The sequence below is a fragment of the Camelina sativa genome, chromosome 4 (genome assembly GCF_030686135.1).
Source record: "Camelina sativa cultivar CO46 ecotype springtype chromosome 4, ASM3068613v1".
Lineage (NCBI taxonomy): Eukaryota > Viridiplantae > Streptophyta > Magnoliopsida > Brassicales > Brassicaceae > Camelina > Camelina sativa.
Genome location: NC_141883.1, coordinates 19991639 through 20004417, shown reverse-complemented (window position 1 = coordinate 20004417; position 12779 = coordinate 19991639). Strand labels below are relative to the sequence as shown.

At 36.9% G+C, this 12779-nt stretch overlaps 1 protein-coding gene and 1 non-coding gene across 3 annotated transcripts; both read right to left on the bottom strand.

Annotated features, from left to right (window-relative positions):
• Positions 1-3178: 3178 nt before the first annotated feature.
• Positions 3179-6548, bottom strand: LOC104780694 (cyclin-dependent kinase A-1). 2 transcript variants are annotated; one of them, XM_087510399.1, is made up of 9 exons: positions 6323-6548; positions 5635-5673; positions 5363-5547; positions 5140-5260; positions 4703-4876; positions 4301-4464; positions 4019-4106; positions 3860-3913; positions 3179-3527 (listed from the first exon to the last, which is right to left on the bottom strand). In XM_087510399.1, the coding sequence occupies exons 2-9, from the start codon at positions 5641-5643 to the stop codon at positions 3438-3440; spliced, it is 885 nt and encodes a 294-aa protein (XP_087366525.1). In that variant the 5' UTR covers positions 5644-5673; positions 6323-6548; the 3' UTR covers positions 3179-3437. The 2 variants fall into 2 exon arrangements, with proteins under 2 accessions (XP_087366525.1, XP_010503516.1); XM_010505214.3 differs by having other exon boundaries at positions 5635-5725; positions 6323-6532.
• Positions 6549-12231: 5683 nt separating this feature from the next.
• On the bottom strand, positions 12232-12303 carry TRNAQ-UUG (transfer RNA glutamine (anticodon UUG)). Its single transcript has one exon. It is a non-coding gene; the product is annotated as a tRNA-Gln (tRNA).
• Between the last annotated feature and the right edge of the window lie 476 nt (positions 12304-12779).

Here is a 12779-nt window from a genome sequence, read left to right as displayed (position 1 = left end):
TTGAAGCCAATTCGATAGATAGCTACTACGAGCTCACCGCTGCTTTCCTGCAACACCACTCGACCTTTATGATAAAAGGGGTATCTAACGCTGATCTCTGGACGATGTACCAAGAGGACGACGAATCGCTCAGAAAGTTCATGGAACGATTCAAGAGGGTTGTTTCAAAGCTCGCCATTGTAGACGATACTACGATCTCCGCTCTCCGAAATGCTCTTGCATATGGGTCTCGCTTCAGGGATGATATTATCATATACGAGCCTCTGACTCTCGACGACGCGCTGCACCGGGCTAACAAGTACATCGAGGTAGAAAAAGAGAAACACGCAAGGTCAAACCATCTATCAAGATAACCGGTCGTGGAACTCAGCCAAATCGAAGAACAACAAGGCGCCCTGGGCCAAAAAAAAAAAAAAAAAAAAAAAAGAACGCTCGGCATACCGAGCTCTTCCTTCGCAAAATGAACTACGAATGGTTTGAGCCCTTTTCAAGGGTATGTAGGCAGCCTTTTACAAGACACAACTATAATAAAACATAAAAATAAAAATTACACTCGCAAGAGTACATTTAATCACAACCAAGCTCTCTCGAACAAGTCTGTCTTAACGAGTGTCCAGCTTCTACATTGTCGCCCTGGCCAGGTGTACGATTTATAACGCGTTCCACATGGATGTCGCGGTGAAATAATCCGCACGAAAAAAAGCCGAGCGCAGTCTCGCATTCAGCTAGCAGGCGGTCAAGTTTGAATAAGCCAAGTTCTTACTTGCACACTCTTGCCGACCTATTAACCTTCTCCCGCACTATCATAAGTGCCAACCTCAAATTGACGATCAAACCTTTTCTTGCCGCTCCCATGAGAGGACGTGGGATGCAAGCGCACAACATGAACACCAATCTTAGGAGCTGACCTCGGAGCTCGCCCCGACGATAGGACAAGCGCCGACCTGGAATGAGGATTTACCGACCTCTGGGGCATCGTGCAGCGTCCCGCCTACCTCAGCTTTGCCACCATCACGAGAACCAACCTCAAAACTCATCAATCCTTGTCCGCTGACCTCAACCTCAACCTTGACCTCATCCACGGAGCTGCTCGCGCCAACCTTAATCTCAATTTCGCTGACCTAAATCTCACTCTCGTCGACCTCTCTTCACCTCGACTCCACAAATATCTCGCCGACCTCCAGCTAGGAGGGGGCCTCGACAAACAGCCTCATGAGAAGTGTCGACCTCATCGACGCCACACCGACCTCCGAGATCCGTCATGCCGACCATAGTCTCTCTCAACCCGCCAACCTCGCGGTGACCAGCTACTCCATTCTCGATCCCGCGACAACCAACAGCAAACTCTCGGTCAAGCTGCTCGCCGAGCCCATCACCGCCGACCTTGTTGCCTCCGCTCATCTCGCCGAGCTCATTACCTCCGCTCATCTCGCCGAGCTCACCGCCTAGCTCATTACCTCCGCTTATCTCCCGAGCTCACCGCCTAGCTCATTACCTCTGCTCATCTCCCCGAGCTCACCGCCTAGCTCATTACCTCCGCTTATCTCGCCGAGCTCATTATCTCTGCTCATCTCGCCGAGCTCATTACCTCTGCTCATCTCGCCGAGTTCACCGCCAAGCTCATTACTGCCGCTCAACTCATCTCAATTTCTCTGAAAACCTATCTAAATCGGCCGATCTTCGATCCCCTTAGAATCACTAAATCTGCCGATCTCACCTAGATCACTCTCTCGTGCGGCGATCCTCGACGACGCCCATCAAGAACGGTCAAACCCACTTGAAGTCAAGTCATCACGGCACAATTCCACATCATCAGCGCCATGCCGATCTCCAACTATGGAGTCTCGCCGATCATCTGCAATCTCACAAGTAACCCGAGACAATCTGTGCCGAGCAGACATATTACAGACAATTCAAGCATGCCCGCTGATCGCAGAAAACTGCCGCTCTCCGGACTAAGGGGGGGACTATTGTTGGACATGGGCTGCGCCCAATATGCCACTCGGCCCAACAAGACAGATTAATTTTATTTTGGCCCGATATAATTGGGAGAAAGTCACTAACACTCCGCAGAGGGCAATCTCGGGAATTCACGACAAAAACCCTAAAGTGCCCTAACTCTATACTCACCTATAAATAGCTCAAGACATTTATTGACAACCTCATTCTGATTCTCGGACATTACCCAGAGAGCAATACTTCACATCGAAAACAGAGTTTATTGCCTTTTGTAATTCGCTTCCATCTTTGAGATAGTCATTTTTCTGGTCGTCAGTTTGCCTGTAAGCTGACAAACTCTCACTCTTTGTAATTGACGACCTCATTTCGTTAATAAAGGACTTGCTCAATTCTTTTCCCGCAAAATTTTATTTATTAGTATTGTGCAATCCCCATTACAAACATATAATTTGTTTCCAAACACCTAATTTCATGATCTGCCATCATTGCATTTGCATATCTTTAACGTTCCTGTTAAAAACTCTTTTAGATTAGGAGAACGTTTTACATTCGAAATGTAGTTTCACCCAAATATATGTCTTATTCCGAAGAAGAACAGTGCTTCCTTGCTCAATGAAAGAGCAGCTGAGACCAAGTAAGCCTATATCGAAAAATCATGGTAATACAGATTGAAGTGGACCTACTGCTTCCACTTATGAATGTGTCGACTCAACAACTATGTCAACATTTTTAGATGGTCATCATCGGGTAATGATCTGTCTACCTTTTTTTATTAGATTCTATTTAATTATTTGACATTTTTATTTATTCGAAAATAGACTGAATGTAAAATGTGTAATCCAAATTATCCAATACGTGTTGACCAGCTCTCTTCTCGTCAAAATTTTTTTGTCGCCGTTATACAACTCGTCAATTTTGGTCTCACCTAATTGATTTTATTGGACCCTCTCTTCTCCTTAATTACATATCCTGATTAAACAAAACTATCCACCCTCTAATCTCTATCAAATCCTAGTCCAGCTATAAAGATTACCTTAGTCTTATTTTTTTATTTTGTTGTTAAGTTTTTAGGTTTTGATTATTGGCACATTTACATGAAAATATCATTTTGTCCCGAGAAGTATATGAAAAAAGTCACAACTGCGAAAAAGTGATATTTTATCAAACTGATGATAATCACTACTATTACTATACAGAAAGAAGTTGCATATTACGGTAATTTTGCAAAACAAAAACCATATATGAGGGGGACTAGTATATTCTGGGTAACAAAAGGATACAAGAAAATGATCTCAAAAGCTTAAAAGTAAAAAAAAAAACACACACTCGAAATCTTCTTCTTTTTTTTTCGTACTAGGATATATAAGTAGGAAATGAACTCAGAGAAAGAATAAACAAAACCCATTAATATTGTTCTTAATTTTGAAACATGATAATTATATATAGAATGAAGGAGAGATTACTGGTTTTATCTCTTTCTACGGCATGACGCCAAGATCCTTGAAGTATTCATGCTCCAGGGCGGCTCTTGCGTTGATTCTTTTGCTCGGATCCATTATCAGCATTTTCTGTAACAAATCAAATTAAAATAGAGATATATTATTATCATCCTCTTTACTTTCACATGAGCTTCACAAGTTTGGTTTGGTTTGGTCTAGGACTTCCATGAATCCTGGTTATTGAATACTGTTCATGTCTAAGACTAGTTTGGTTTTGGCTTGATGTGGCATATACAAGGAGCCAACCCAATGTCTCTGCTTTTTGTTATCGATGACTTTATAAGACAACTAAAACCTCAAGTGGTTAAAGATTGAGTAGAGGTTTCTAATGTAGCATACAGGTTTCTAATGTAGCAGAAGTAAAATATATAGATGTGTGTGTATATGGTCAGTGAACTTACAGAAAGGAGATCGATTCCATCGGGATCTAGATTGGGGACAAAAGTTTGTAACTCCTGTGGTATACGAAAATAAATAAAATAAGGGCAAGAATATTATTGTGTCGTGAACTCTTGTTTGCTGAAACAAAATGTACAAATGAACAAAGAAATTTGAAGTACCGTTGGTTTCCACTTAGGGAAAGCAGATTTATAATCTGGCAGAGAAGTTACCCCACCCCACGTATCCTCGTATGGAGTTCCCATGATTCTGGTTGAAGACAAAAAACATGGCAGTGATAATGTATAATCAGTTGACACTTGAATTTCTGTGTTCATGAGTACTCCAAAATTACATTTCAAGATGAGAATGTTTTCAGAATTCCTTGTGATATCATTGCAGACAAGTTCTTTCGACTTGTAGTATTTAGAAGATGACTGGATTGAGCAAGTTAGTAATGAAACCTGAAAATCTTGAAGAGTTGATCAATCTCGGAGTCTCCAGGAAATAAGGGCTTTTGGCTGATCATCTCAGCAAATATGCATCCCACAGACCAGATATCAACGGGTGTAGAGTACTGATGAGATCCTAGGAGTATCTCCGGTGCTCGGTACCAGAGAGTAACCACCTAGAAGGAACACAACGCACAAATTGTGAGAATAACCATGAAGAGACGTCAAAATCTGAATATAGCACTGAAACTTATTATGGTATCTCGAATCCGTCTATCTGAAATGTCTTAGTCCTGAATTCACATTTATCAGATACTTAAGTGATTCTTTACCCTTGAGGAATGAAGCAAATGTGAAGCCATGCCAAAGATTTCATAACAGAAACATATGAACAAGAATTAAGCTCTTTGGCACCTCATGAGTAAACGTCCTGACAGGGATACCAAATGCTCTGGCCAGTCCAAAATCTGCAAGCTTTAGGGAGTTTGTGCGGCGATCAATCAACAAATTCTGTGGCTTTAGATCACGATGGAGAACTCTGTGAGAGTGGCAATACGCAATTCCACGGAGAATCTGGTAAAGATATGTCTGCAGAGAATGAATGAACAGCTCTAATCAGCTTGTGTTGAGTACAAAAAACGCATTGGGAGGACATAACATAACTTAGATTTCACCAATATGCAGTAACAGGTAGAATTACTAAAAAGACCAGAAGGAAATTTATGATAGCATGAGCAACCAAATAGCTCATATGACAGTGCTTTAAGGGGTTTCTGGTTTGTTAAAGTGCTTCACATAAAACTGCATCAAGCACAAAAATAAAATAAATATGCCTAAAGTGTAGCACTCACTTTGATCATATGTAAATCCTTGGAGAAATCAGGAGTTGAATCCATATGCTTTTTGAGATCTAAATCAAGATACTCAAAGACCAGATACAAACGCTTTTCGCTGTGCACTACATCCTGCAACCTGTGAACATAATTAAAAAAACAAAAAAAAAGTAACCAAAATTGTTAAACCAGACTCATGCTGAATCAGTTTTCAACAATTAGTTTTCGAACAACTTCATACTTGACAATGTTGCTGTGCTGCATTTCTTTCAAGAGGGAGATTTCTCTAATAGCTGTGCTAGGTACACCTTCATCCTCCTGCTCAAGCCGGATCTTCTTCAAAGCTATAGTCTCATTGGTCACTTTGTCTCGTGCCTTATAAACCACACCGTAAGTACCTTCACCAATCTTCTCAACTTTCTCGTACTGCATTATTAGTAAGAGCATGTTTAACCAAAAGACTCGTCAAAGAGTAAAACAGTGACAACGAACCGAAACAACTAGTACACAAACCTGATCCATCAATTCCAGAATAACCAAACTGAAGCAACTCTGCACATGTAAATCTGAATGTCACAAACACAAACTAATCGCAAAACTTCACCTACAGATTAGAACAATAAAAACATCACAGGCTATATTAGTTAAGCTATCTCAGCACATTGTACACAGCAAAGGTTCTACTAAATCAATCTCAAAATTGAAGTAAAATTGTACAAAAAGACGCAGGAAACAAACAAACAAACAAAAAAAGCTCAGATCCAAGCTACTGTGAGTTAATATCTTTGGACAGATTTATGAAAATGAACAATCAAACAAGGCTGCTTAAATCGTTCAAGAGGACAAATCGGGAAAATGAAAACGAAATCCAGAGCAGCGAACTCGTATTTTTCTCCAATCCAGAGAAACATGGAGCTAACCGAACAATCATACGAGAAAAAATGCATCCAAAAAAAAAAAAAAAAAGAACCAGTCTAAATCTAGTGAAGAAACACTAGTAAGAGACGCCACTGGAAATGCTAAAAGGGGGGGGGGAAACAAGTAGAGATCAGCATCGAAGCAGTAAGATAATGGAATACGAAGACGAAGAGAAAGCTTAAGGTTGAATTGACAACAACAAGTTCAAGTCAGAAATTCGAACGAAATAAAAAAAAAGTTCATCCAGTAAGAAATTGATCGGAGAGTAACGAAATCAAGTTACCGGAGACGACGATCGGATGTAGTGTAAGAGTGAGACTAGCACACCGACGGATCCTCCTCTCTCAGAGCTCTTTGTCTCTGAGAAAAAGAGAGAAGGGTGGTGGTTTCTGTGAAGCTTGAAGAAGAGAGGACTCTAGGGAAATGCGATTGACTTAATTGAGTCAGGGTTTTTTTTTTTTCTCTTTTTTATTTTAATTAATGTGTGAGTGACGAAATTTTTGTTCGTTATTATTTTTTTTCTTTAATCTCTAATTTACCTAACCGCATTAACTTGGTATGAAATTGTATTTTTTTTTAATATACCGAATCTAATTCTGAAAGAGACGGTTTGGAACTGGATCAGTAAAAAATTGAAGAAAAAAATGTATCTGATAAAAATATTTTGTAGCACCAACCCAAAGATAAATGGGAGAAAGTTATTTTTAATTAAAAAATTTATGTCAGTAAGCAACTCAACATTTAATGTAAATAATAAAGTCTTGCACCAGTGACCAACTCAAAGATAAATTGGAGAATAATAAAGTCATAATTACTTTATCTATTCTATATATTAATTTGAAAGTACAAATATAAAACAAACTTTATAAAATGTAAAATTTTCATGCCATTGGTTTTAAAGACAAATATTTAGTTTTTAGTAAATATAAAACAATGTAATTTAAATATAAGACTAATAAAATATTTTATATAATTATTACTTTCCAAAAAAATATTTTCTCTCTAATTAATTATGGACAAAAATTATTAATTAATTTTAAAAATTGTAAACCAATCAGAATTTTAAAAAGTAATATTTTATATCTAAATATCCAAATTATTATTTTAATAACTATTTTTTCCCACAAAACAATACTTTATTTTTTTAAAAGTTGTCTTTACAAAGGGTATCTCTGAGCCATGTCGGCAAAGTTACAGAATCTGAATAAAAACTACTATTATAACAGCCAAATTTTGTCAAAGTATGAGCTGCAGTGTTACATTCTTTATGAATAAAAACGAAATTGAAGCAAACTTTGAAGTCCAGTAGTGTATATCATGGAGTAAGTTGATTAGAAACCTGTTCTTCTTTACACCATTTACAATGTGAATGAGAGTTAAACAATCGCTTTCGAACATGATATTGGTATAACCTCTAATCCATGATTGTTGTAAACCGACAAGTAGGGCTTTTGTCTCTGCTTCTAGTGGCAATCCTGCATATCCTAAGTCAGACGAGCCCCAGGAGAGAGGTGATCCATGATGATTCTGAATTATCCAACCACTAGTGGCTTGGTTGTTATTTTGATTAAAAGCAGCATCAAAGTTACATTTCACTATTGGTTCTAAAGGAGCAAACCACCGATGAGTTTGTTGTGTAGGATGTTGTGAACACATTTTATGCAGCTTTATATCAATCCACTCTTTTGCTTCCGAACGAGCTTGCAAAACGGTTTTGGAAGCACTTTCTCTGTAATTGTTAAAGATGGTGTTGTTTCTAGCTTTCCAAATCCGCCATAACAGCCTTAAAGATTGTAAAGCATCTTGAAGAGAAATTCCTTGTCTTGTTGAATGGTCTATCAGGGTGGAAATATTCACTTCTGCATTCTCGGATAAATGTCTCCAGTTTAAAGCAGAGGTATTGGAGAACCGCCAAACTGATATTGCAAAGGGACAGGTGAATAAAACATGGTTTATAGTTTTATCCTCTTGTTTGCATCGTGAACATAGAGAATCAATGTTCATTCCCCTGGACCGAAGTCTAGTAGTGGTAGGTAAGGCTAGAGATATTGTGCGCCAAATGAAGTGTTTAATTTTTGGCATTATGTTTAACTTCCAGAGTTTGTTCTTGAGTTCAATGGATCCATGTGGGATTCTATTTTGATAGTCACTCTCAGATGGGTCATGTGTTAGGAACCAATAGCCTGATTTCACAGTGTACTCGCCAGAAACAGTATAGTTCCAAACTAATTGATCTGGTCTAGCCTACTTTGAGAGATAAAATTTTTTAACAGTTTCCTGGTCCTCCGTAGCCATAGTGTCTACAATTTTGTGGAGATCCCATGAGCGGGAAGTTCCTTGATTAACAATTAAATCTCGTAGCAAAAAGGAGTCTTGTGGTATCATTGTGGAGATTGGTCGAGGTGGATGTGTGTTAACAATATTATCAATACCAGCCCAAACAGTTTCTCCATTTCCAATTATGAACCATGATCCTTTTTTAAGAAGAGAAACTCCAGCTAATAGAGATGACCATCCATAGGATTGAGATCGCCTTGGCTTCATGTCTAAAAGAGATTCATCTGGATAGTATCTAGCCTTCATAACACGAGCAAACAGGGATTCTGGATACTGTATAAGACGCCATGCTTGTTTTGCAAGTAGGGCATCATTAAACTTCTCTAAGTCCCTAAATCCTAAGCCACCTTCCTTTTTCGAGACTTGCAATTTCTTCCAGGCATTCCATGGTATTTTACGATGGTGAGAAGACCTCTCCCACCAAAAGTTCATTAGCAAAGATTCAAGATCAGAGGTGACTTCCTTAGGTAATTTGAAACAGGACATGGCATAGACATGCATTGAAATTGCTACTGATTTCAGCATCACTTCTTTTCCTGCAGGAGAAAGTTTCTTAGCAGTCCAATGTGCAGTTCGTTTCTTAACGCGTTCAATAATGAATTCAAACATTTCACTCTTCTTTCTTCCAAATTGTTCTGGTAATCCCAAGTATTTCCCTCCTCCTCCATGGTTCTGAATGTTTAGAATGGTCTTCAATCTGTCTTGTGTAGTACCATATACTCTCGAGCCAAAAGTAATCATGGACTTGTCAGTGTTAATTTTTTGGCCCGAGTAGTATTCATATATATCAAAGATATCACGTAAAGCTTGACAGTTCTTTCTATTTGCCTGACAGAAAAAAGAGAATCATCTGCAAATTGTAGGTGAGTAATACGTGGAATAACATTACCTATTTTTACACCTTTAATATCACCATATGTAGCACTTGATTTAATGAGATGGCTTAGGATGTCAATACAAAGGATAAAAAGGTATGGTGATATGGGATCTCCTTGATGAATTCCCCTTTCTGGCTTGATATATCCATACGGTGAACCATTTATAAGGACTGAGTAAGTGGTTGAGCGAACTACCGCCATGATCCAACCTATCCAACGATCATAGAAACCAAATAGCTTGAGAGTGGATTCCAAGAAAGACCATTCCACACTGTCATATGCCTTACTGACATCAGTTTTAATCGCCATGTATGTTTGAGAGACTCGCTTTCGGGATTTCAGAGAGTGCATCACCTCATGTGCGATCATTATATTGTCTTGAATAATTCTCCCGGGAATGAAAGCCGCTTGTGCATCAGAGACAATACTATCCAGGTGACATTTGAGACGGCTCACAAGATACTTAGAGATGATCTTATATAGAACATTGCATAGAGCAATAGGTCTGTAGTCTGATAGGGTTTCAGGATTTTCTAGTTTCGGGATCATACATATGTTGATGCCTTGTGTCATAGTACAAGTGCTGAAAAACTTTGAACCTCTTGTATAACATCCTGTCCTACAATGGGCCAACATCGTTTATAAAAACCTGTCGTCAGTCCATCTGGCCCCGGAGCTCTATCATCACCAATTAAACAGACTGCCTCATAAATTTCCTGATCGGAGAAGTCTCTTGTTAGGGCGGTGTTAATGTCGTCCGTAACCGTAGCCTCAAATTCATGAAAGTCATTAGGAGAAACTGGGTGACCGTTCGATGTAAACATGTTAGTAAAAATTCTTGTGCATGTTCTCCAATATTTCTATAACCCTGCAAAAGGATTCTTTGATCATTGTAGATTGAGTTGATTCTGTTCTTCGCATGTCTTGTTTTCGCACAGGCGTGAAAGTAGCTTGTGTTATGGTCTCCTTCTTCCATCCATTGATTTCGACTCTTTTGTTTCCAGTGCTTTTCTTCATCAATGTAAGCTTTAGTTAAGTCAGCTTGAATTTGTGGAACTTGTTCTCTTACTGTCTGAATAGTACTCTCCATGGCCGTGTTAAGTTGAGCATATAATGATTTAATATGTGTGTCTGCATTGAGTTGGGATTGATGTTTTAGAGCAACCATACTCTTCCGACATTTTGCAATCTTTGAAGTTATAGATGATGTATATGAGTCATTCACCCTGTTCCATCCTTCTTGGACAACCGCATTGAATGTAGGCAATTCACACAATCGTTTATCAAAAAAGAAAACTCTCTTCCGGTTTTCATTTGTTCTGTTTAGTTGCAAATATAGCGGCCTATGGTCTGATCCTGAGAACTCCATGAAGTTTAGAACTGCATTTGGGAAAGTGGTTGTTCCAATACTGTTCATCATTCCCCGATCCAAACAACATTTGACAGTATGAGTGTACCGTTCACCAATCCATGAAAATTTATCACCTCTTGAATTTCTGTCATCCAAAGCACATATTGAAATCATATTTCGAAAATTTCTGAAAGTCCAGTCATCCCTTAGAGGACCACCAATCTTTTCTAATTATTTTAATTACTATATTTGGAAGATTTTGTTAAGATTTTAAATTATGATTCTCTTATCATCTTTCTTTATTTCATTTACATATTGTTTTGAATTATCTTAAAATACATATGATAAATAAATATGTAGATGACAAATAATATACATATGAGCAACCAACCTTTGAGTTATTTTCTAATTATATGTTTGGTTGACAAAAAAAGGAAAATAAATAAATATGTAGATTTTTTTCTGCATATGTTGTGATTTGAATTTGTAAAAACGAAGACATATTACTCAATCTATGATGAAAAATGTGTGTTTTTAATTTTTCACATCAAAGGGTTAGTAAAACTAAAATTATGTGATTAATATTCGCTCACAATTAGAATATAATAATTAATATTTTAAAATAATTTACAAAATAATGATGCAAAATACAACCGACAAAGAATATAAAATGATAATATACATCAAACAAATTAAAATATGATAATATTCTAAAATAATTAGTATTTAAAAAGATATATCTAGATTTACCAAACAATTGCAATATTAAAAGTAAAAACTGTCTCAAACAAAATAAATTTTTAAAACCACTATAATGATAACTTTTATTATTGTATTAATAATTTTTGGAGAAATTGTTGATCCGTGCTTTATAGCACAGGATATATTCTAGTGTTGTATTAAGGGAGAGATAGAAGTCTAGTAGTAATATGTACATAATGCATGTTTTTGGTATCTAAATTGAGCTGTTTATGTTATACTATTAGTAGTATGTGCTAATTGCTACAGAATTATGCATCCTACGTTTAGGTGTCCCTTTGAAGCTCATCAAAAAAGAAATGAAAGTGTCGCAAGAACCAGATTATGCTCCTATTTCACAATCATTAAGCCATGTTGCTCAAGTTCATGTTATCGAAGAAGTGTGATTCAAGAGAATCATGACTTATCTTAAGAAGAAATATGGTTCACACTTTGCCCTAGCTTTTCCGTTTTCTTTTTTTTTTTTTTTCTATTGGGTAAAAAAGAATGTATATGGTCAAATTTAGATATTGGAAAACTTCTCAAGTATCAATGTAGATTTGAAATAGAAGAATGTTCAAAAAGAAGGAAGACGGGCAGTTCATCCAAAAAAAACAACTTCCAATGAAAACAAGATCAAGTTTTCAGGATCATGAACGGGAGGGGAGGTAAACAAAAACCATTCTCGTCATGTATTTATTCAAAATATTCTTAGGTAACCAAATATATAGTTGGTGAGGATTGCTCCCACTTTGGAGATATATAAAGATTTTTACTTGATAAAAGATAGTATATATGAAGATGAGAGAAAGAAAAAGAAAAAGAAAAAGAGAAAAAAAAGGTCCAAACAAACAATAATTGAGAGAAGTGGTAAAAATTGAAAAAGAAAGGTCCTACCGGGAGTCGAACCCAGGTCGCTGGATTCAAAGTCCAGAGTGCTAACCACTACACCATAGAACCGATTAATTAACATTATGTCACTTTTGTTTATGTAAAGGCATCTTTAAAGGGACAACTCTTTTTGGTGTTCTTAGACTAAATATATTAGGAAATTATTGTAAGATCAGTAGTTAAGATTTTTTGTTAAAAAGTTAGTTATTGGGAGAACATGTTTAAGATCATAAGATTTAATAATATAATATTCTTAAACATATTACAATTATAAAAACTTATAAAATAACATTTAAATTGCAAACTTATAAAATTTTTATTAAAATTCAAAATACAATACCAAATTCAAATGAAAAAAAAAACATTGTAAAAAAAAAAAAAAAAAAGATACAAACAAAAGAGAGAAGAGAACAAAAGAGAGAAGATGAACAAAAGAGAGAAGAGAAAATGTATGTTTGATTTTGATGATTTACACTCTTATGTTCTTCTCATATATATAGAGGTCATTTCCCATATAAACTCATGTGAACTTTGGTCATTTCTCA